We start from the raw sequence: 23,190 nt of genomic DNA, 5'->3' as shown, positions 1-23,190 counted from the left end.
TTTGTGATACTAGTATTATGCCCTTTTTTCAATATTTAACTTCATAAGAACAAAGTTAGTCAACTTCAACAACTCTTTGTTGATGAGTTCAAATATCAAGTCTCTTAAAGAGCTCTGTCTGGGAATCTCAACGAAGGAACAGGGTATCTATTAGCAAGTTTGGTATTGGTAGACATGTAATGTGAGAAGGTTCAGGAAGTGGTTACATCCTCACTAAAAAGATATCTGGAATCATGACATGAGGGAAACCTCACAGCCTCTCGACCCCTGTGGAACAGTCCCTGCTGACATCTACGAGGTCTGTTTTCATCCGAGAGTAGAAAAGTAGAAACACGGGAGCAGGACTCTCATGTCCGGGCCATTTTATGAACCCCCGGTGCGTTGTGATAGTTCTGGAGGAGACAGGTGAGAGCAGAAATCGTTAAACACATCTGTAAAGTGAAAAAGAAATAGATGCAGATAACTGAAACTTCCGCTCCTGTCTTGCATCATGTATGTAGCATTTATTTCACAACTCTCTGCATATTTGTTTGCACACTAGATGGTGGCACAATGCTTTATGAAGACATTCATTTCCCTTATTTAGCAGGTGCATGCGTTGTGTGCATGTGCGTGAGTTAGGAAAGGCAATGCCAACTGCTTTGACTTTACAAATGCTACAGCTTAACACACTAAATGATATTTTGTTAATCATAAAAGTGGAAAAGTGACTGTTTTGGAAGTGGAACGTTCTTTTCACAAAGGTAGAAATCCTTAAAGTGTGCTTTATTCGTAGAGTGTGTGGAAGTGAGTCCATATATTGGCATTGACTGGTTTATAAGATGATTCCTGTTCTGCTTGTGTAGTTACTGGCAGTCAGTTTATTTGGTGGCAGCTATCTAAACAAAATACAAGAAATAGAGGAATACAGACAAATAAAACATGTCCAGTCTCTCACCCTCATGGCCGTAGATATCCAGGGCAGAAATCGGGACACTCTGGTGTAGACACCAGGTTTCTTGGCCATGGCGCAGCCCGTTCCCCAGCTGACCACCCCCAGCAGACGATACCGACTGGTCTTAGACAGGCAGTCGTCTGCCACAAAAGGGCCGCCACTGTCTCCCTGAAACCACAAAGGATTAAAGCAGTTCACACACACATTATATCCACCCATTTTAACCAAGCATAAACAGACATTGAACATTTTATGCATCAGAATACATCAACACAGGCACACCCTGACCTGGCAGGCATCAGTGCCTCCTTTCTCATAACCAGCACAGAACATGCTGGTGGTGATCTGATTGTCATAGTAATCAGGAGCGTTACAGACAGTGTCACTGATGATGGGGACGTTGGCTTCCTGGAGAACATCTGCAAGATGACCTGCGAGTGAAAAATATCAAGAACAGTTCAAAACAACAATACTATGGAGAGGTTTTATCTAAAGAGAAGCATTTATGTATCAACTGCTATCTGTCCTTTTAAGTATTGCAAATGTTGATGTGTTTATGTAGATGTAGATGTAGTGTACACTGATTTGGTTTAGTAGCACACTGAGCACATTGATGCGTTTAAATACAAATAACAACTTCTGGGAAGAAAAGGAGGATGAGCTGTCTCTAGTGAATGACAGTACAGCTGTAATGAAATGCAGACTCACCATAGTAACCTACATTTCCCCAGCCTGTTACTGTTCCCATCTGCCCATCTATCAGCCTTTGACCGTACGCTGGCAGGCAAATGGGCTGGATGTATTCTACACACAAACACATGGGTTAAGATAAAAGTAAACATATGTACATAATAATGCCATCCAGTACACACACAATCATCCAAAGTTTAAAATACGAAAGAACCACTGCAACATGTGTCAGGACAGGCAGACAAGAAGTGGTGAAATACAACATATCTGATCAGTGATTTATAGTGTAAGCATGATAAGTAACACTAGAGACAAATGAGTATATTGGAGACTGGAGCAATACAGACTGTAGATTTAGGTTTAGCATAAGTTTTGGGTTAGCTCCTGTCTTGTTCTTACTCCCACTTCCCATCTTTGCTTTTATTGTCATCTGTTGACGAAACAAGCTATTTAAGTCAAGAGCGAATATAAAAACAAAAATATATATGCAACAGATGAGTGAAACAGGTAATTAATGATCCACAGCATGAAAAAACAGGACACTTCGCAGAGAGCTATTTCAGCTTGAACTGTCTCTCTTTTTGTGTGTAATTTTCACACTGTGGTTGCAATTATAACCACTAGGTGTCAGACATGACCCACTGAAACACTGCCTTTAGAGTCCTACCACAAGTTTCTCTGCCTGCATTAATAGAACACGTTACCAATCCTCTTATTGGTCAGTACAAATAATGTTAATACAGTATGTGTGCATTTAGATCTTTGTCACTTCCTCAAAACATTTCCCTAGAACCCATTAAGTATGTTGAAACAGCTTTATTTAGTTGCACAGCTGTGACATACACATAACATAAAGCTAACCTCTGTCGCCGTCAAACATACAATGCCAGTGGAGGTCACACTTGTATTTCTGCTCATCCTTTTTCATGCCCCAACAGATAACAGTAACATTAAAGCTTTCTCGTTATGAAACTGTGGATATTTTATAAAAGGACTCATGGGATTCCAGGACAGAAAGAGAGCATCAGACACAGGAGGAATGGTTGTTTCATCCTGTTCAGTGCTGATATGATTATGTTGAATAAAAGAACTTTTGTCTTGCTGCCTCAAATCCGGGAAACAGGAAACCTAAAGCAGGCAAATTACAATAATGACTGACCTTCTGTGTCTCTCTGGCTCTCTCAATTTCTTTTCCATTCTTTCTCATTTCTAACCACTGTCCTTATGCAATCAAATACTCGTGTGTGTGTGTAGATGAGTGTGTTTCTTGTTTGATGAATAGGTGTGTGTGTGTGTGTGCCCTACCGTTGAAAGTGAGGGGCTGGGTGAGGGCCAATACGGCGATGTCCCTGCTGTTGTCATCAATGTTAGCATCTACAAAAGGCAGGTAGCTGCTGTGGTAAACGATGGTCTTCACCTCTGCCACGTTAGCGTTGACTGGTTTATTATAGATGGAGCCCAGCAGCACACGCCAGCGATTAACAAAGCGATACCGCCTAGCATGGAAAGCTTCATCAGTTTTTGTGCAAATATGTTACATTTTTCACAAATACAACATCATAAACACAGTCTGACCTCCTTTTCTCTTTTATGAGAATCTAAAAAACAATCACAGTGTCCAGCATGTGCTTAAAAATAACACACAATTTCTGTATAAATTCAGGTTTGACTTCTTACTCTGGAAAGCAGTGAGCTGCTGAGACAATCCAGCGGTTTGAGATAATAGATCCTCCACATTGATGAACTCCATCGTACTGCAAGCTGACCTGCCAAGGCCAACTGCCCTGTCTGGCATCCACACCACCAACTATACGGTCTGCTGCAAAACTACGCCTGCCACAGTCTGCCAAAGAGAGAGAATGACACAGAGGATGAGGGTAAGCTGTGGGTGAAAGAACTAAACATAGAGAGAGGAAAAAATGAGCAGAGACAGAGAGGGCAGTACATCGGGCAGAGTAAGAAGCGTGAATAATAAGGTGTACGGGAGGATGACATGGTTTGAGAGTAAGGTATCAGGATACAAAGTGTGCCAGTGTGTCATACAGAACGAGTGCAGATCTGAGCTCACATCTCACCTTGACACAACAGCGTGAGGACCTCCCTGCTCTCACAGTCACTGCAACAAAGACAGAGTCAGTATCAGCCTGACAGAGAAAAAAAAACATCCAAACTAAGTCACCCAGCTTTCTCGATGTCAACTGAGTAGGCTAGAAAAATAAAAGGCAGTAGGAGCAACAGAGAGGACAGTGTGGTAGCAGGTTAGACTGCTGTGAGACGGGGGCACAATCAGACAGGCGGAGACAGACAGGTGTTTGTTACCATGGGAACAATGAGTCTTTGATTTTCTTGCCGTAGCTGAGCTCTTCCTGTCTGACACAGAAGAACTCCCCACCATCTCCACTGGCCTCTGGCACTGACGTGACTGAGTAATTCACCACACTGAAACAAACACACAGACTTCAGTCATGTATCATACTATGCTGCATGAAAACATGGACATAAAACTGTAGAAATATCTCACCTGACAAAGCCCACTTCTTCACAGCTGATGCTAGCTAGCAGCTCATTGGCTGAGGAAGAACACACCTGACGCCACCTCCTCTGGGCGGAGTCGAAGACTCTGAGATGCTGGTCAGCAGAATTCACCTGGACTGCAGGGAATGATACGGGAATACTTTTAGAACAATATACGATAGCACACACTCCCACCTACCTGTAACACAATCCTGTGTTTTTTCTCATTGTGATTGTGATGCTTGTTTGGGTTATATATATTTTTTTGTTTGTTTTTTTGTTTATATATCCTGCTTCTATTGGGCAACATGTGACCACAGATGTAACCTCTTCTTGCTGTGAGTTCAGTTCAGTTCTTATCTCGAGTGCAGTTACTTCAGTTTCAGCTTCTGTTTATAAAAATGTTCTGTTTTTTTTAAATGTGTTATTTTATTTCAATAACAAACATTTTTAATGCAACTAGACCTTAATCTGCATCAAAATACATACTGTATCAATAGAAATGTATCAGATATATTTGTTTTTTTCACTCAAGTAACTGCAGCTTTACCCTAAAAACAAACAAACAAACAAAAAAACTGTAAAAGAAAGTCTTTTTCTCTTCTTTTGTTTCCACTAGCAAACACACTGGACCAAAAGCATACAGTATCCTCCTTGACGGCAGAAAACAAATAAATAAATTAAAGCTAATTTCTCTTATTACAATAATCAGAACACATACGTAGCTCTTTTCTCCACTGATTCCCAGTGTTACATGATTTTTATTACACTTGTGTTTAAAATCTGGTATAAGACTACTTATTAGAAAACATCACCGTGTCCTCCACTCACCATCATACAGTCCCGTGTCTTCCTCCATTGTGCAATACGTAACTACAGAAGGAAAATAAAAAAACATGAGCCATCTGTTGAATCAAAGCAATTTTTAAAGCGAGAACTATCGAATATAAACACCTTGAAATCAAAAACAACAGATTAAGGTTATGTCACAGTTTGTCTGACAAAAATGTGTGTGTGTGTGTGTGTGAAAACATGTGGTCTGACCTACGGCCCAGACGGCTGCTCCAATGGCTCCCAAGGTCATCAGCATCACACACACTCCGATCACACGGCAGGGGGTCAACACACAGGTCAGGGAGATCCCCCTGCTCCCTGCAGACACACACACACACACACAGATTAGTGTACATACAGTATACTCATTTGACACACACGAATGCATACATGACAGTGCACATATATCCTTTAACATTACATTACATCCCATAAACAAGAGAAAATATTACAACAGTGAGCTGAAGTTAATTGTGTTGTGTTGTAAAAAATAAATATAAAACACCTCCTACACACACACACACACACACAGAGAGAGAGAGAGAGAGAGAGAGAGAGAGAGAGAGAGAGAGAGAGAGAGAGAGAGAGAGAGAGAGAGAGAGAGAGAGAGAGAGAGAGCATGATATTTCACAAAATAATAGAAAAAAAGTTCAGACTGCCAGTGTTTAATTTGGGCTCTTTTTTGGACTCATAAGCCACCCTATAACAAACATCAGCAAATTGACCGGTTTCAGCACGCTGTCCCAATGTGAAGGGGCATGCAGCACATTTCCTGGCAAAGACTGAAAAGAACAAATGACACTGATTAGATCAATAGTCTAAAGTCTAGCATTTCTACACAAAGCAAGAACAAACTCTTAAGCTAGGATATGGTGCCATGTCATGTCCCTGTGCACATACAGTATGTGTGTGTGCGTGCACCTGCCCTTTTTATCCTCGGCTCTGATCTGAGCAGAATTTGTCAACTTGACCCTCAGAGTTAATCCACATTTTTCATTGCAGGCATGCAAGAGAATGAAAAATACAAGTACAGTTATTAACATTATTAAATCCATTCAGGTGAGCCAGCTCCAGAGTCTTGGCTCTGTGCGTGCTGACTCACTATCATGGCTTACTAGGACACTTGGTATAGATGGTACAGAGCCATAATTAGTCATTTTAGTTTTGACTCTCCTGTTCCTGCTTTGACAAGTCTGCTGTAAAAAAAAAAAAAAAAAATCTGCTGATATTTTATTCTCCTGTCTCTCTTTTCTTGTTTTTTGCCCTCTCTGTTTTTGTTTTGTTTTGTTTTACCAGTGACTTACTGTCATTATTGGAGAAGAGATTTAGAGTGCAAATATTACTGTTATGTGAACTTTCAGTCTGCAAAGGATATCCAGAATCATTAAATACAGCTCAGTTCATTGCAAATTCCACCATCAACCATTGACACAAACCTACAGTCACCATCATCATCATCATCAAAGTTAGATCAACAGTGAAGACAAAAGCAGGAAGCTGGGGCAAAACCTCTTGGCACAGACACATCAAATCAGATCACAAAGCTGTAAATCTTGACAACTACAGCTAAATGAAATCCAGCCATCATTAATTATAGTATTTGCACCTGTGTAAAACATCGAATCTTCTATTCCCTCTATCAGTGTTTGACACAAGACATTGTTCACAACACATGTTTCACTAGTCATGACAGGAAAAACAGTTGTTACTAATACCATTAACAATGGCCTCACTACATTTAAGTGATGACAATGAACACAATGCACAATGGTAGAGCCCTGGATCTGGATAATGTAGCCATCACTATGTTATTAATTAAACCTGTGTGTTTGCAGCTATGACATGTCATTACTTCTGCTATAGAAAAAACCCGCTGGGGTGAAAATCTGAACCTGGAAGAAGTGGATCTTAGTTTTGGTGAGAATGTGTTATAAGAATTACTCAGAAATCTGTCATGTCTATTAACTTTTTAAAATCATTTTGAGTCTTTATCAATAGTAATAGCTGAAGGAGAACATAAGTTGTCTGTGTTGAAAGGAAAATGTAACTCAAGTACAAAAATATTTACAGCCTGTGTCTGTGGTTATTTGTTGAAAAAGGAGGAAAGGTGAGCTATTAAGTGGATTATCTGTTCATTACAATGCATGAGACAGACCGTACTGTAATAGTGATACTTTCCATCAGTGTGCCAGGAAACAACTGGAGATACTATAAGTGTATGGGTACTTCCTATCAAATCAGAGAAAACATTCTACATGACTAGTTTCCTTCCTGCCACTGTCCCACTCCAACATGTCCCGATTCTCTCTTATCTCAAGTTTTCTCACAAAGTTCATTTCCATTAAAATGTTTTGATGGAATTGTGACATTAGTTCCACCAAATGAAATTGTCAGTGGGGACAGTGTTTTGTGCTGCTGGACAATTAAATTTTTAGATAATTCTGGGGCTTTTCCAGCTTTTGTTTTGATAGAACAGCCAGAGATAGACAAGAAAATGGGGAGAGAGAGGGGTGAGGACATGCAGCAAAGGGCCACAGGACTCAGACTCTGTGCACACGGGGCAGGTGAGCTACCAAGGAGCCCTGCTGGACAATATCCCAGGGTAGTTACCAACTTAAAGTCAATTCCTTAGCTTTTGTGTAGACTCCTGAGTCTCGTGTCTTGATCTGTGGAAGTAAACGAGGAATGACAAGGGACCAGTGTAGTACAGAACCAGTTACCCTACTTGGTCCCACAGTTGCCGGATTTCTACGTTGTTATCATGAAAGGTGATAGCTGTGTAGACCTGCTAATCCACTGACCTTAACCTCCTTCCCAGCTATCTCCTCAGATCTGCTCCCTCCCTCTTAACTACAACCTCTCCCTGACCAACTCCTCCTGCTCTTTCCTTACCTCCCTCTGTACCCATCTCTCTCCTTCCTGTCTTCCCCTCTTTGTGCCTCATGTCTGTTCCTCCTCCCCTTCCGTACCTGTCCTCTCTTCCCCCTCCCTTCCTCATGCTTTCCCTCCAAACTCCCAGTCAGCATGATAATGGTGTTATTGTTCCCTGCGTTGTAAAATTGGTGTAAAAAGTTCAAACAGTGAGGACTAAAATTTAAGCGAGAAACAAAAAGGCAAGAACATGATGAGTGTCTGATCAATGTCATTGGACGTATTATCAGAGTGTGTTTTCCAGGAAATACCACAATGTTTCCTCCACACACCTCAACTCCTTTCCTCTTCTTTCTTTCCTGCTCTCTGCCCCCCGACACAGTGCCCTTCACAATCACACTGCAGGACAGAACAAGCACTCTATTGTGTCTACTTCTACGTACCTGAGACCACGGTCTCCTCTCTCTCTCTCTCTCTCTGTGTGTGTGTGTGTGTGTGTGTGTGTGTGTGTGTGAGGCAGGGTTCTTCTGAAGCCACTGTGGTATTATGTGCTGATGAGTGCACTTCAATAGGAAAGGTTGGTAGACAGTTGTGAGTGCAGTTCATATGTTGTATTAGAATAATACAAATACTGCTGAACTGTTCAAAGATTCAGACAGAGAGTTCTCCATAGCAACACAAAGTTGTGAAGTTGGATTAAGTTTATAGTATTGTGCTCACCAAAAAAAGCATTTTCAACAGCTAAACTGGCGCAGCCCTTCACTGCTGTTGTGCGTGATTGTTTCCCAATGCAGCCAACATTCATGGCTTCCCCAAAGTGTGACTGGACAGTTTGTTGCCACTGCGGTAAACCAGGCTGGCACGAGAGGTAAGAATGAATCACTTAGTGCCTATGACCCAGACACGCAAACATACTGAACACACATCCATTTTATTTTGAGTTAATTCTATCCTCCTCATACATGTTTCACATGACCAGCCAGAAGCGATGGAAAAGGTTTTATAACTCATTCACTCGGATGTTGGGAAGGATACCCTGAGATCTGCACCCATCATGCCCCTCCCACCTAACACCTCACTGTTGGGTAAAAAGCAACAGCTGTGTACCACATGAGACGCTGTCCACACCCCCACCAAACCAAAATTGAGAGAAAAACATGAAAATGCACAGACAACCCATTCTGCATGAAGAAAAACTTTTCCTTTTTGTCACCAGCCAAGTTTTCTACTAAATGATAGTTAATCTGAAATTAAACTATGTAACAAATAACACAATGTCATGCAAGCACAGTGTCTGTTATGAATCTCTTTTATGGCTTCAAGTTAGCCATGAAAGTTCATTCTTGGCCTTGAAAACAAAATAATCCCAACTGAAGGTTCATGTACTTACTACCTGACTGCATAGTCAGCATCTACTGCATTATCCTTTGTCCTCTTCGAGGCACTGACATTTGGACTTTGGGAAACTGATTCTGAATCTACTGTCAAAACAGGAAGACCAGATTGTGATGTATCTGGTCCATCAAAAACTGAGCTTAATTCAACATGCATTTACTCCACATTAAACAGGACAATGGGTTTAAAGGGCTTAAAGGCTTTCTAATACCGAGGAATGTTGTAGGTGTGGATGAAGCAAAGATAAATGCAGAAGTAGAAGGAGACCTCACACACACACAGATAAAGAAACAGCAGAAGCTGTGACTCATACTTATTGTGGCTGTCATGGCGTAAAACCATAAATAAACACATATGTGATAGAAGTGCTTGCGTGTGAATATGCATGCTTGTTTGTCTCTACATGTCCACACACGTATAGTGTATGAGCATGTTATGTTTAAGGTAACCACTGCTTGTTTCTGAAAAGAGATATTGTGCCACCTAATCTAAGCACAGTCATACGCAAAATAAGCCACACCATATGTGCCACTCCTTGGCTAGACTGTGTTTCTCTCATAATTACACACACCAAAGACAGAGCGTGGTTAACTGTATCTGGGTGGACTCCCTTCAGTCTGGAAACAGAAACTACAGAACCAAGTATCTAGCTGACCATATTCAGACACAGAGAGTAAGTTACAGCACGACAAGGACACAACGACCAAGAAGATCTGTTGATGAGAGCAGCAGAACATGTGGAGATGTTGTCGATTTTCAACTAAATACTTGGCTTAACTGAAGACTAGCAGCTTCATTGTACTGGCTCTCAATTTGTCCCTGCAATGTAAGGTAGGTACTTGTATACTGTTGTCTTGCAGGGTCATGGGGTAAAACATATAAAGGCTGAATTTATTGTTTCTATAAAGTTTCAAGATTTGAACTGTTGTAAAAAGTTTGCAATCCAAAAAGTAGACGCAAGCTTTCAAGACACCACAGGAAAATGCATGGTTAACATAGATTATTCTAATATATTATACACATCACAGTTCCACAGTTCATATTTTCTAGCAACAGCATAACACAGCAAGTTATCTTATCTTCATGTCTATACAGCATCATATGACTGGCAGTGAAATCATTAGGAGCCATAAAGCTTCCACGCCACAGACCTGCCTTACAGCTATTGCTGAGCAATATGACAGCAAATGTAGATTCTCTGGTTTCCCAAGGCAGGATAGCTGCATATTGACAGTGATGAGGGTACAGCGAGCTGTTTGTTTATGACCACCAGGGGAGTGTGTTGTTATTGCCATAAATATAATGTGTTGCAATTAAGTGTAATTTGCTGTAAAGACTGGTAGTTATTTCTGGCCCCAGTAATCAACATCATGATCACATTTCTATTTGAGTAAGAACTTAATCTTCCTTGATGAAAAAATATTACAACAAGTATATGTTTTCCAAGATGAAAGCCAAACATCAAACATAAATCCAGTGGACATAAGAGAGACAGCCAGCCAGCTTTGAACAAACCGGTTAATGGTTAACTGTCAAGTGGACTGATTTCTGGTCCCAAATACAAAAAAACAGGCAGCATGACCAGCACAGCATTTTAATCTGTGTGTGTGTGTGTGTCTCCCTGTGTGTGTGTGTGTGTGTGTGTGTGAGTGAGTGAGTGTGAAGGTGGAAGGATGGGTGGGGAAAACGACAGCAATCTAAAAACAGCAGTTTATGTATGTAATATTTGCACTTACCCATCTTCCCCTCTGTCACAACTTTCTCAGCATACATCTGTACACAGTAGGAAGCAGAGGGCAACAACAGGCGATGATCTGCCTTTTTCCTTCCTTCTCTCCTGGACTCCTCAGGGCAGGTGGTCCGAGCCCTTGGCAGTCACCTGTTCCTTTAACATAATATTGAGTGTTTTAAGTGACAAACAAATGTAGGTAATACATTTTTTCTTAATAAACACAGAACTAGAATCCTGACTCATAATACTTAACATGTCACACCCTAACTAATAATACTGCTTATTGTTCTGATTAATGAGGTTACATCATGTGTCAACAGGTTCAACAGATCAAAGGGTATTAAAAATATCCAAACTGTGATGTAGAAATAATTCAAATATGCAAACAGTCTACTTTCTTGTAATGAAAAAAATATTCAATTTCAAAAAGCTACTGACCAACTAGTTTTTAGCAGTACAGCCGACGGCAAGGTTATAATAATCTAATGACACCAAAAGGAGATTGCTACCAAGCTAATTGTTAGCATAAAACTACAAATAGCTCAAATAGACTTAGAGTCGCCTTCCAGAAAGTGACTCACCTGTCCTATCTCGCAGCAGGTGGAGCCCCGGCCTTCTCCTTTGGTGACTATAATATCTTATTCTTTTTCTTTCAGCACAAAATTGCCTCGAAGACGCACGAGAGCACTGTTTAAACGCCACCACAGATAATTCCCAGTGTTCAGAAAATCCTTTTTTTCCCCCTCTCTTCACAGGTTACTGACCCCGAAGAAAGAAGACGAGGATAAAAAGCTAGCAAAGCTTGAAACGACCGTTTCTATCAACCGAAACCCCCGGCGCCCGCTTCTAACAGAGGAGAGAGACACATTGGGAAGACTGGACTGCGTGCAACGAAGTCACTGCAAGTTTCTGCGAAGTTTCTCGGTTTGAGTGGTCGCCCTGTGAGCGGTCAGCTGCGCGCACGAGAGGGGCACGAGTGACGTCAACAGCACGCCTCTGAGTGGACAAACGGGGCGCGAGTGCTCTGTTTGAGTGCGCGCACCTGCTGCAGGTGAAAACACTGTCCTGCAAGCTTCATATAATACACAACTTAATATTGAGTTAGAGTGTGTGGATGTGAGCTGTTGTTTTGGTATATTACTCTCAGCATGGGTGATGCCTCCTGTCCCTGTTGGTGTAGTTGAGTCAGAAAACTCATACAGTGTCCCTCCTGCATGCACACGCATGCATACTGCACACACACTTATGTATGTTCCCTTTGCTGGCTTGAAGGCCCAGTCACCACCCCAGTTCCTTGTTAGCAGAGAAAATAAAAGGGAAGTTGGACAATCTGGGCTATAAGTGCTCGTTCTGGAAGAAGAGAAGCACGCAGATCACTGACTTGACCAAGCAGTAGAGGAGGGTAGATCACGGAGAGGGGTGAGAGGGTGAAGCATCAGGAGGCGAGCAGGCGGCAAACAAGCAACAGCCAGAGCAGGAAGAGATGAGGATGGGTGGAGGAGCTGCACAGAGCTGCTGGCTGCTGCTCACACTCTCTCTGAAAGGTAAGAGCTTGCATGGACGCACCGGCAGCATTAATGGTGGCATCCGCATTCATATCCACCAAATGCTGGAGCTTGACAGTTCATTCATGGAGCGATATCATTAAAAGCTGATGTGTGGTCACAACTGCTTGTGAGGGCTGTTTCAGTGGCAGATGTACTACATCTTCACTTAGTGTCATGCTACATTGCAGCTGCCTTGGACATTTCTGTGGTAGCATCCACAGCTATATGCATATTCTATCTTCCTGCTGGCACTAAAACATTTTAATTGTTCTCCCTCTGACTTACTTTAATTACTTTTTTTTGCACGGGTCCTGTTTGGAGAATCTAGTGAGTGGAGACCAAGTGCAGCCTGAGCAGAAACATTCCTTGTTTCTTTTCAAGTATTTGATAAGGCTCAAATAAGCCTAAATAATGCATAGAAATACAATAAATACAAGGGAATTATAGCAACAGCTGTAATGTGGGTACAGGATGTGTCATTTACTTTAATTATGTTTTCACCCTGTCTCTCGATATTGTTATTTAATGCTGATAGGTTTGACACTAATAGCTTTACATCATGAAATAAATATTTCATCATAATTATTTTGTAATTATATGTATTACAGTTTTAAATGTACTATTACAGTGCACAGTGCAACTATGATTTCTTTTTTTTTTTTTACTATTAATCTGTAAACCAATTCATAAGGAATTGCCATTTTAATGTTACAGTTATCCACTTATTATCATATGTTTTCCTCTGCCCTTCAGGTATTCTTGCTGGTGATTGGTCAGTTCGTCTCCCGTCTAGTCCTATCTGTGCCGTGACTGGTTCCTCAGTGGTTCTCCCTTGTTCCTATGACTACCCCCAAAGTTCTAATGAAAACAAGCAGGAGGGCCAGCTCTCTGCTCAGGTAATTCAATAAAGAAGGCTTTGTTAGCAGTGTCTTTATCCAGAAGACTTCCTCTGCCAGAAGTGAATTCAGCAGTCAGGTTAACATACAGTAAACATAGCATTTGCTATTTTACAGAACCTTACCCCTTGCTCAAAAGCTCATTGTTTTCTATTTTTAGCAACTCTGTTTATATTTCTCCATTAGGGTGGAGGAGGACAACAGTACAAAGTTTTGTCTGAGATGTGGTGTCTCGATGACAGCCGCTGTATCACACCAAGGTATTGTTTGAGACACACAGAAACACACACGAAACCAGACGTGTGATTCATTTTTGAGCTCACAGCACAGCGCTTAGACAAAGGAGGTTTCTGAGTCTGTCCGTCTGTCCGTCTCAGATATGTCTTCCACAGTGCCGGTATCTTCTCAGATCCAGCCTACCAGAACAGGGTGGAGTACCTGGGACAGCCAGGAACAAGAAACTGTTCTCTGAGGATTTCTGATTTGAGGCAGTCGGACAGCGGAGCGTACGTGTTTTACCTCGTCACCGGCCACCCTACACAGAAGATGCCAGAGCAGAGCGGTATACAGCTGCTGGTGGCAGGTGGGGATATTTCATTTACAACTTATGTTACAACAGATCTTACACAGCATCATCATCTTCATCACCACCATCATCATAATGATGCAAGCACCGTCCTCTTCATCAAAGCATTACCATCACAATCATCAGTCACTAATTCATTATTTGTAGAGCTGCAAAATATTTAAGAAAACAGACCTGAAGCTAAAATTAGAAATGGCTGCAGCAGTTAAAACTGGAATTAAATGTGACAGAATTTCTGTTGCTGGCTCAAACAGCTCTTCATCACCAAGTCGTTACCCTAAATGCAAAGTGTTCAGCTGATTTCTAGCAGTTCTGCCATGAGTTTCACCCGCAGTTCATAATCGTATCGCAATCATAAACAACTTCCTCTATGTTGTGGCTGTGTCCACCTTTCTGTCTCACTCACTGTCTTCCTTACAACCTCTCTGTCTGTCTGTTGCTCCGTGGCTGTCTGCCTGGGAGTGACTGCCCATTGACAGTAGCAGTTGTGCGTGGTAGCTGTTCAGTACTAACTGTTCAAGAAACAAACATAAAACTAAGAATATCTGCACTTTGTCCACTTGTTGTACTTTAATACTTGGATAACAAGTGTTCATGTTTTCGCAGTCAGTAGTAACCACTTCCTTTGTTCAATCTTTAGTGCTATTTATGAGAAGTAGAACTGAAACTGACCACTGACTGCATATAAACACTGTATAAACTCATCTTGGCATAATAATCAAAGCCGTAAGGTCAAAGTCATGTGTCGTTTTTCTAACCAAGTCCTACACTGATGTTCATAGCAACATCACTCACAGTCAAACATGCTGGGACAAACTTTAACTTCTTTGCTGACAAGTTTAAAAAAGGGGATTTATGGCAGTTTAAGGTATTAGAGCCTCCAGACGAGCGATCTCATGTTGTGTGTAGAGTGGTTAGTAATTATTGAGAAACATCCGTGTGAGGTTGTTGTTTTCTCGCTGTTCCTCTCTGTTGCTGTGTCATTCTTTGTGATTCACAAAAGCTCATTACGTGCTGTCAACCTGTGGGATGCCCCAAAAAAAAAAAAAAAAAAAAAGAATGGTAGAATACAGTGCAATGGAAATGAATTACTGGAAGTATGGTTAGGTAGGTCAGAAGTCAGAGAGTGGAAATTCAAAAAGCCATTTTGAACCATTACTGGCAAAAATGTTGTAAAACCACTACCTTTGAGAGTGAATTTTAAATGAAATGACTTCTGGAAATCAAGCTGGAGGCCAGAATGTTGTTTTCTAGGGTCATATGGTCCCCAGAGAGGTCATGGCCTCAATTTGTTTTTTTTTCTGAGAATAAATGGACCTGAAGTAGATTTTCCTTTCCACGATCGTAATTAGATATTACACACAATGGTTTTTAAAAGTTGGATGCCAACATTTTTTGGCCCTAAGTTTGATTGTAAGCCAAGAATAATGAAAGACATGGCAGGTGGTTGGACTAGTCAGTATTTCTAAAATCCCTGGAAAAAGAGCACCATACCATTGCTGATTTTAGCTCACAAATCATTCAAAGCTGCAGAAACATCATGACAAGAAGTATAGGATTTTGTCCTGCTCAAACATTAGATTGAGTGACCAGTGAAATGATGAATTTTGTCTACTTGAATAACTGCAGTAAGTAATCAAACCACATCCATATTTTCCAAATCCTTGTTTTCTCCAGACTCGTCCAGTCTTCCAGTCACGGTGTCATCCAGTCCCTCCAGTGGCATCACTGAGGGCGGGGCCTTACAGCTGGCCTGCTGCAGCCCTGCAGCTGGTCCACAGGCCAGTTTCAGATGGTACAAGAGCACAAGCACCTGCCCAAGACACACCGGACAGGTGTGGCACATCAGTGGGGTTACATCAGATGACTCTGGCAGCTACTACTGTCAGATACAGACTGGAGACAGAGTGCAGAACTCTACGATGCTGCCCATTGATGTAGAGTGTAAGTGAAGTTTTATCCGGATTTGAATTCTATTAATATGGAAAATCCACAGTCTTCAGGATAGGAGAAACAGACATCTACAAAGTCATTCACTCATTTATTCATTCATTCACATCTCACTTTGTTCTGCCATACATGTAAACTTCAACAAGCAGAAGGAAAGAAAGAGAATGTTAACACAACTTCCTGAGAAATGAATGAAGAAACTTCGCCACAAAGTTTAGTGACTGGGTTAAAATACAGTTGTCTAAGTGGTTTAAGAGCAGTCATTATTTTTGACAGAATCTCTTATGACTCAACGCACTTGTGACTGACCTTTCATCCTCTTCTTCTCTAGACTCTCCTCGAAACACAGCTGTCTCAGTGTCTCCCACTGGGGAGCTACCGGACGAGCTTCCTGTGACTCTGACCTGCAGCAGTGATGCTAACCCACCTGTCCACACGTACGCTTGGTACCGGGGTGCAGCGTGTCTCCCCACAGCAGACAAAAGCTTTCATCCAGCGAGACAATCCCTGGCCACACCCACAGGAAGAGGCCCGACACTCAGCACTGCCAACATCACCGCTGAGGAATATGGGCAGCACTGCTGTGTGGCGAGCAACAGACACGGATCACAGACTAACAGCGTAACACTCGGCAGCTCTGGTAGGCGAATGAAGAGCCTGTCCCTCACAGGGTCTGAGGTTTACAGTTTTCAGTGGCAACCCTGTTTCTGCAGAAAATAGTCCCAGAGTAACACCTGGCCAAACTTTGGAACAGCTTCTTTATACAACCCATTTTATATAATCCACAACCAGCTCATAAGTGCAAATGAGCAAACTGCAATCAAATGAAGCAGATAAACACCGGCAGGCTCTGCTGCCACAAAGCCCCACATTGTGAAATACCTTTATATTACACATACTCACCACCAGGGTGTTCTTGGTCCAAGGTCTGGACATTCATTCACACATTGTATTTAAAAATACTGCCTGAGACATTTTGACCAGCAGTAAGCTCTCATCACTTTTCTGTCCACTACAGCAACGACTCCGTCCGACTCTTCAGGAGGCAGATTGGTGTTTATAGGAGTGACCGTCGGTGTTCTGCTGGCTGTTGTAGCCGTAGTGGCTTTTGTCATGGCAAGGCGAGTACTTTGCTTCTCATAAAGTTTCCTGTTATATTTATTTGATCTATCAACACTTCGGCATCAAGAATCTTCAGCAGTAGTATAGTTGGACAGTGCCTGGGTTTGAGTCAAATACAGTGTTGCATGAATAAATTATTTATTATATAAAAACAAAACATCAAGCGAAACAAAGACTAGAAAAAACTTAACTAAATGTAATTTATATAATTTTTTGATGAGTTGTTTGTCTGTTCCTTTAGGAGACGGAAGTCATCCAGCCATCGGTCGTATGTCCTCACTGAGACAACTGCAACAGCACCTTAAGGACTCAGCAGGACTTAATTCTGCACCAAGTACATAACAAAGTGCAAACACCCCACAACTGCCACAAAACACCTTTTTATTATATTCAAGTAATCCAAGATAGGTAGATTTTTTTTTCTCAATACTAGCCTCATCACTAATGCTGGCTTAGGCTGCACTCTATGGGCCCCACACGTGCAAGAGCCTGGAATTGGCCAGAATATTTTTGATTATTTAAATTTACTTCAGAGACAAAAAAAAAACTTAGCAGCTTCGGGTAGATGTGGGCCGCAGGAACTGCACAGGATGCAACCTATAGCAGATTTTGCCAATTCACACAGACTGTGAAAACCTGAAAATCATACAAAAGTCATCAATATACATCCAAGCAAACAGGACACAGCACTGAAGGCCTTAAATCCTGGATTTCAATACGCTGAGTTGAACAAGGATGAACTTGGCCAACCTGGTCTACAAGAGACTAACTGCTTAATTTCAAAATCAACAGAACTGAAGCAAAGGAAAAACTGTTGGACTGTGTTGATTCTGTTCACTCGTGGCTTTCTGATCATTTGTTCCATTTGCTTCAGTGCAGCTGTGCGGTGAGATGAGCTAAATGTTGCTGTCAGGAATTAATCTTTGATTTTGTGCTCTAGTCGGTTAAACTGTCGCAGGAACAGAATTTGAATACACCCTTGGCGGTTTATCACGTATGACGACCACAGATGACATTTAGCACTGATACTCTCACTGCGCTGTATAAGCAAAGCCCCAAAACAGAAGACACTGAAGCAGCTATTACTGAAAGCATGTTCGTGCATGAGGATGACGATGGAAAATGCAGTCATAATGATCCAATTAAAAGCAGTTAGCAGTTGGTCCTGGGTCACATAGTGTGGTTTTGAGTAAACTCTTCAGTGTGATAAGTCACTAACAGATACTTACCAGAGCCTGAGGAGAAGTGGAGGCTGAAAACCAGGAGGACAGTGACTCTGACACCAGAACTTTCTTTCTTTTACAAAATGTACTTGGATCACAACTCTTCATGTTGTTAGGCTATTTTTAGCCTAACAAAAACTTAATATTTATCATATTTAAGTGAGAAGAGCTGAGTAAAGTTGGGCACAAATGTTGTTTCTTTGAAATGTTAATTAAGTAAACAGTGTAAACTCTTTCTTTTTCCAAACAGCTAAAAATGTGGTTTCACATCATGTGGTTGCATTTATATGGTGTTTATATGGTGTTTTATGGGAAAGAGAGATTATTAGTGGTGCACACACAACTGCTGTAAGCTACAGGGTGATGTATTTAGCATACTGAAGAGAGTGACATCATGTTTTACAAAATGTTCGACATCTTAGATATATCAAACAGCTTTTTAATTTCCATTCTCCGACATTTAACAAGACAGTGAGTTTACTGCACAGCAAAACATGCTACTACCACATTGTTTAAAAGCACAAAAATAATCAGAGTGCCAGTAGTTTTCATCTGAAGGTCAATAAAAAGATTATTGAACAGATCACTGATTACTACCATACTGACCAAAGTTCTGCCATCTGCCTGTCTATCTGAGTCAGGCAGATCAGTTTACATTGAGAAACAAAGAACCTTCTGCATTGACCAATAAATGTTATGCCTTTGTATGTCGCTTCTGTTGCAATCAAAAACACTGAATATTATTAAACCTTAACCGACCACAACCCCACCCTTCAAAAGCCAAGGATTGAGGATAATCTCAATAATACTAATAAGTACTTAAAAGCACACCAGAACAGAATGTACATGAGTATTTTAAACTCAAGGGGGCAGCATGTCCTAGTTTAACATTGATACAATGTTACTACTATTATCACTGCTGCAAGTAGGCCAAGAGAGGCTGCGTTCATAGGATTTTTAAGGTTGTAGGTGTTTCATTGATGGAACATGTTTCTTGATAATGTTACAACCTTTCTGTCTCCAGTGTTACAGAGAGACATGAGAAGGATTTCCGATTCTAACAAGTCCAGCAATTCTGTGATTGAGCTCAGTTCAGATGCAGGCAGAACACAAACCACACAGATCCTTGTGCCAAGTGCCTCATTGAGCGTAAGAAAATGTCTTCATGCTTCACTAGTTTTTGTAAACAGACATTTCCTTCTGTGTAACCCTGTTTTTTTTACTCATTTAGATTGAGCTGATGTTTTCATAATCATGGCTCTTCTCCTGAAACACAAAGGGCAGCATTAGACACTTTGTGAGACACTGTCATGTTAATTTATTTTAACAGAGCGGGGTCCTCCTTACCTCCTTGTCCACAGCAGATCTACGTCTCTGCCTCCTTAAACAATGCAATAACAAAGGTTTGCAAACTGAACTCTTCAGCATTTCATGAAAGTCAGAATAAAATGAACTGTGTCCAATATTGTGTATAAAATAACTTACCAAGCCCAGATAATAACCAGTATAAGCAACAGCACAATAACAACCTTGACTCCAATACCAACACAGATGATAAAATGGTTTACTGTGGAGACAGAGGTAGAAAAAATTGTGTGAGTAATTACACTAACAGAATCTGAGATTTTACTCTATTAACAAACAAATACAAATGTTCCACAAATATACTGTGAAAATATACAGTAGTTGATGTTTGTGTAGATTCCATGTTACTGAAATCAGCCCATTTTACACACAGTTCTGGATTTATGGTTACACATAATGAATATGAATAATGAATAGAATTTAAATTTCAATCCCCCTAAAAATCCTTGGATTATCATTCCCCACTATGAGTTAATGGACACAATCAATACAACAGGTCCTGCAGTATCTCCGCTGTACACTCACTGTCTGTTTTGTCCACTATCAGCTGCACCTCAGTTGAGTTGCCCTCCCCCAGTCGGTTCCTGGCCTGGCAGAAGTAAAGTCCAGTAGGGGACATCTCCAAAGAGGGAATAGACAGCACTTGTCCTGATCCCACCTGGACCCTGAAACTGGAAACAGTAATCCTGTACCAGGTGTAGTTGTCTGCTGCAGGGTTAGCAGCAGAGCTGCAGGTCAGATTCACTCTGCTGTTCGCTGTCAGGTGGCCAGGATAACTCACCTCAACCGACACGTTCAAAGGAGGATCTGTATTAAAAATGCAATCACCTTGCTGTTGTATACATTCACTTACAGACTGTATTTTTTGTACATAAGTAGGTTTAAAATGACAGTGTACGATGGCAGGAAAGAAAATCTTTACCACTGTGAATAAGTGCAGAAATAAACGCTATAGTGCCAGGTCTAAGAGGACTATGCCTGTACTCATAGAATCTGGAATGCGTCACACAGTGAAATAACATGAAGAATTGTTTGCTTATTATTACCCCTCTTAACCAGTGATATCATAATAAAGATACTTACACTGAACATCCAGACCTACAGGCTCCGATAGCGCCCACTCCTGTCCTTCAACAGCACATACGTAATTCCCTGCATCCTCTCTCTGAGCCTGGAACTCTGGTTTGGCTGCTTGATGGCCATCTTTGAACCAAACTATGCTGGGATTTTGGCAGAATGTTTTGCATTCAAGGGTCACGTTGTCTCCTGCTCTCACACTGTCAGGGTACACCATGGCACTCACCTCTGGACATCAAGCAGTTAAAGAAACTGAGACCATGATATTAAGAAAAGCTGAAATTATTAAACTTGAAGAATAGCGCTCAATACCTGTTACAGTCAGATATACAGAACTTCTACTACGCCATCCATACATATCCGTGTCAAACCTGAAGTAGTAATATCCAGTGTCATTATCTTGCAGGTCATGAATTGCCAGGCTACAGTCGTGCTGCAGGTCACCAAGATATTCAGAACGATTCTGATATGAGAGAAGGTCTGAGAGTGCAACGCGTTTCCAGCGGCCATCTTTTAACTCCCCTTTCGACCATGCAGTCTTCCTAACAGTTCCCCCATCGCTGTAGTTGTATGAGCACCTGAACTCCACCGATGATCCTTTTATAGCGCAAGGGTTTGGGTTTTCAAAAGTCACTGACCAACCAGCACTCACAGCTCCTGCAGAGAGATCATGATGTGTTTTATTAGTTTGACTGATTTCCTGTATATGCAGGACTAAAAGAAGAAGCCGTAGAGGAAATGGAAACATACAGCTCTGAAACAATGAATATGCTTTTAATTTAGGATGGCAATGAAAGGAAGTAAACTCCTCAGCTCATCAAAAAAGTCAAGACTATGAGTTTGATGTTATATATGGAGGGGGTGGCAAAATGAAATCACAGGTTATTCAAAAATGAAAAACAACTGAAAATAGAATAGAATGATATAATATGAGAATCATAAATTCTGTTTAAACTCCCTCTTAAACCTGAAATATATATATCTAAATTTGTTTGGCCCTGTGGGCAGTGAAAACAGGCTCTAAACACACCACTGACATTCACTTTTGAGTTGATATGGGAAAGTTGTTTGTTCTTTTGTTTGTTTGTTTGCTTTCTGTCACTTGGCTGCATGAGATTTTAGAGGGCGTACCAAACTGAAACCTGAAAGATTTGCTCGAGTTGGAATTAATATTAGGTTTTCAGAGAGTGGGGAGTTAGTCTGTCAACCCCATCCCCTGTGAAAATGAAACTATAACAGAACAGACACACAACAGCGTTCTCTCCCTCTTTTCCCTTCATAAAGCAACAGTGAATTCTAACAGAACATCGGTCCACATGTGGAGGTCTGTACTGTCTTTTAGCTGCTGTTTGGCTGCACTTTGTAGAAAAAGACTGGAGCTGACAGATGCAGGATCTAAACTGTTGCACTCTGAGCGCGCATCAGCAGAGGACAGCGGATCTGGATACAGCGCCTGTGCGCACAGCTCTCTCTCTGACACTCTGTGGGAAATGAAACTCTGTGAGTTTCAGAGAGAGAGAGACAGACAAAAACAACGGCTAAACATTTACAATGCAAAACATTAAAGGACAGAGCTTCAAAACGCTGGACTGGAGTGCCTAGTGTACTTCACTCTAAATAGTTACATTACATATAGACCTAAGATTGGACAACAACATATTACCCAGCAGTCATCATTGAGTCTGCACTGTCTATACTACGCCCCTGAGGGCAATTAGAGCTTAAACATTCGAACAGAGTCCTAAAATGTAATCCATATTGAAAACTAATTTTTACTCACCTGATTTCAGTATCAGAAGCAAAAGCATGATCATCTTCTCCACACCAATGTCACATCAAATAGAAGCATTCAGAAATAGATGTGACAGCGAGCAGCGTGGAGGCAGGGAGGAGCTGTGTGCTTATGGAAATGTAAGAGAGTTTTGGACAAATGACATCTCTTCAGATAATTATATGCTGGGAGGGGCCATGTGGTCCCCCCAAACTATTGGATTTTTGTAAGCCATAGTGAGTGTAAAAGATGTAAATGTGCTACAAGAAAGTTAAATGTGTGTGTGTGCGTGTGTGTGTGTGTGTGTGTGTGTGTGTGTGTGTGTGTGTGTGTGTGTGTCTTTGTCTTTAATTATTTGGCACAGATCAGAAGATGGCAGTTAATGCAGAGAAAAGCAGTAGAAAAACGCCAGTAAAACGGAACATAGTCTTCTGTAAATGCAGAACTTGTGGTTAGCTCTCTGCTGCATGCTGTTTTGTTGCTTTTCTTCTAAAAATGTATTTTCTTTGTAATGTGACGACTTTAATTTTTTTTTAATAAAAAAAAAGTATTTTCCCCAAAACCACAAAAAGAGAATGTCTGGCACTGGAACATCCACTTCAAAATCATCAGTGAGGTGTTTATCACTACTTGTCATCTCAGTTTGGTGGTTTCCTGCACAGTTATTTAGTATTTGACATATT

The 23,190-nt window shown here is 41.2% G+C and overlaps 3 protein-coding genes across 5 annotated transcripts; 1 reads left to right on the top strand and 2 right to left on the bottom strand.

The window, feature by feature from the left end:
• Positions 1 to 285: 285 nt before the first annotated feature.
• On the bottom strand, positions 286 to 11,057 carry hpn (hepsin). Of its 2 annotated transcripts, none has more exons than XM_041941808.1 (12): positions 10,975 to 11,057; positions 5,183 to 5,290; positions 4,970 to 5,011; positions 4,146 to 4,275; positions 3,944 to 4,063; positions 3,700 to 3,740; positions 3,302 to 3,467; positions 2,930 to 3,120; positions 1,643 to 1,738; positions 1,223 to 1,365; positions 938 to 1,102; positions 286 to 392 (listed from the first exon to the last, which is right to left on the bottom strand). In XM_041941808.1, exons 1-12 carry the CDS (start codon positions 11,009 to 11,011, stop codon positions 348 to 350), a joined length of 1,284 nt encoding a protein of 427 aa, XP_041797742.1. In that variant the 5' UTR covers positions 11,012 to 11,057; the 3' UTR covers positions 286 to 347. The 2 variants fall into 2 exon arrangements, with proteins under 2 accessions (XP_041797742.1, XP_041797743.1); XM_041941809.1 differs by having other exon boundaries at positions 5,183 to 5,286; positions 10,971 to 11,011.
• LOC121609970 (sialoadhesin-like) lies at positions 9,878 to 19,846 on the top strand. Of its 2 annotated transcripts, XM_041941810.1 has the most exons (9): positions 9,878 to 10,069; positions 11,726 to 12,514; positions 13,271 to 13,413; positions 13,600 to 13,673; positions 13,791 to 13,996; positions 15,677 to 15,943; positions 16,281 to 16,589; positions 16,968 to 17,070; positions 17,313 to 19,846. In XM_041941810.1, exons 2-9 carry the CDS (start codon positions 12,454 to 12,456, stop codon positions 17,374 to 17,376), a joined length of 1,227 nt encoding a protein of 408 aa, XP_041797744.1. In that variant the 5' UTR covers positions 9,878 to 10,069; positions 11,726 to 12,453; the 3' UTR covers positions 17,377 to 19,846. The 2 variants fall into 2 exon arrangements, with proteins under 2 accessions (XP_041797744.1, XP_041797745.1); XM_041941811.1 differs by lacking the exon at positions 9,878 to 10,069 and having other exon boundaries at positions 11,711 to 12,514.
• Positions 18,685 to 22,642, bottom strand: LOC121609971 (sialic acid-binding Ig-like lectin 10). Its single transcript, XM_041941813.1, has 7 exons — positions 22,517 to 22,642; positions 21,049 to 21,393; positions 20,743 to 20,964; positions 20,185 to 20,466; positions 19,780 to 19,861; positions 19,642 to 19,675; positions 18,685 to 19,560 (listed from the first exon to the last, which is right to left on the bottom strand). Exons 1-7 carry the CDS (start codon positions 22,548 to 22,550, stop codon positions 19,522 to 19,524), a joined length of 1,038 nt encoding a protein of 345 aa, XP_041797747.1. The 5' UTR covers positions 22,551 to 22,642; the 3' UTR covers positions 18,685 to 19,521.
• Positions 22,643 to 23,190: the final 548 nt, after the last annotated feature.

This window comes from Chelmon rostratus, chromosome 8 (genome assembly GCF_017976325.1).
Source record: "Chelmon rostratus isolate fCheRos1 chromosome 8, fCheRos1.pri, whole genome shotgun sequence".
Classification (NCBI taxonomy): Eukaryota; Metazoa; Chordata; class Actinopteri; order Chaetodontiformes; family Chaetodontidae; genus Chelmon; species Chelmon rostratus.
This window is presented reverse-complemented; position numbering and strand designations above follow the sequence as displayed.

Excerpts from the sequence above, each read along its gene's own strand:
- hpn (XM_041941808.1), bottom strand. The coding sequence starts at position 11,011 with ATGTATGCTGAGAAAGTTGTGACAGAGGGGAAGATGG. Across the intron at positions 5,291-10,974 it reads TGTGACAGAGGGGAAGATGG|GGAGCAGGGGGATCTCCCTG; the intron begins GTAAGTGCAAAT and ends GTGTGTCTGCAG. Across the intron at positions 1,739-2,929 it reads CCAGCCCCTCACTTTCAACG|AATACATCCAGCCCATTTGC; the intron begins GTAGGGCACACA and ends GTTTGTGTGTAG.
- LOC121609970 (XM_041941810.1), top strand. The coding sequence starts at position 12,454 with ATGAGGATGGGTGGAGGAGCTGCACAGAGCTGCTGGCTGCTGCTCACA. Across the intron at positions 13,997-15,676 it reads TATACAGCTGCTGGTGGCAG|ACTCGTCCAGTCTTCCAGTC; the intron begins GTGGGGATATTT and ends TGTTTTCTCCAG. Across the intron at positions 17,071-17,312 it reads GTGGCTTTTGTCATGGCAAG|GAGACGGAAGTCATCCAGCC; the intron begins GCGAGTACTTTG and ends CTGTTCCTTTAG.
- LOC121609971 (XM_041941813.1), bottom strand. The coding sequence starts at position 22,550 with ATGATCATGCTTTTGCTTCTGATACTGAAATCAG. Across the intron at positions 20,965-21,048 it reads TGTATATCTGACTGTAACAG|AGGTGAGTGCCATGGTGTAC; the intron begins GTATTGAGCGCT and ends CTTGATGTCCAG. Across the intron at positions 20,467-20,742 it reads TGTAGGTCTGGATGTTCAGT|ATCCTCCTTTGAACGTGTCG; the intron begins GTAAGTATCTTT and ends TTTTTAATACAG.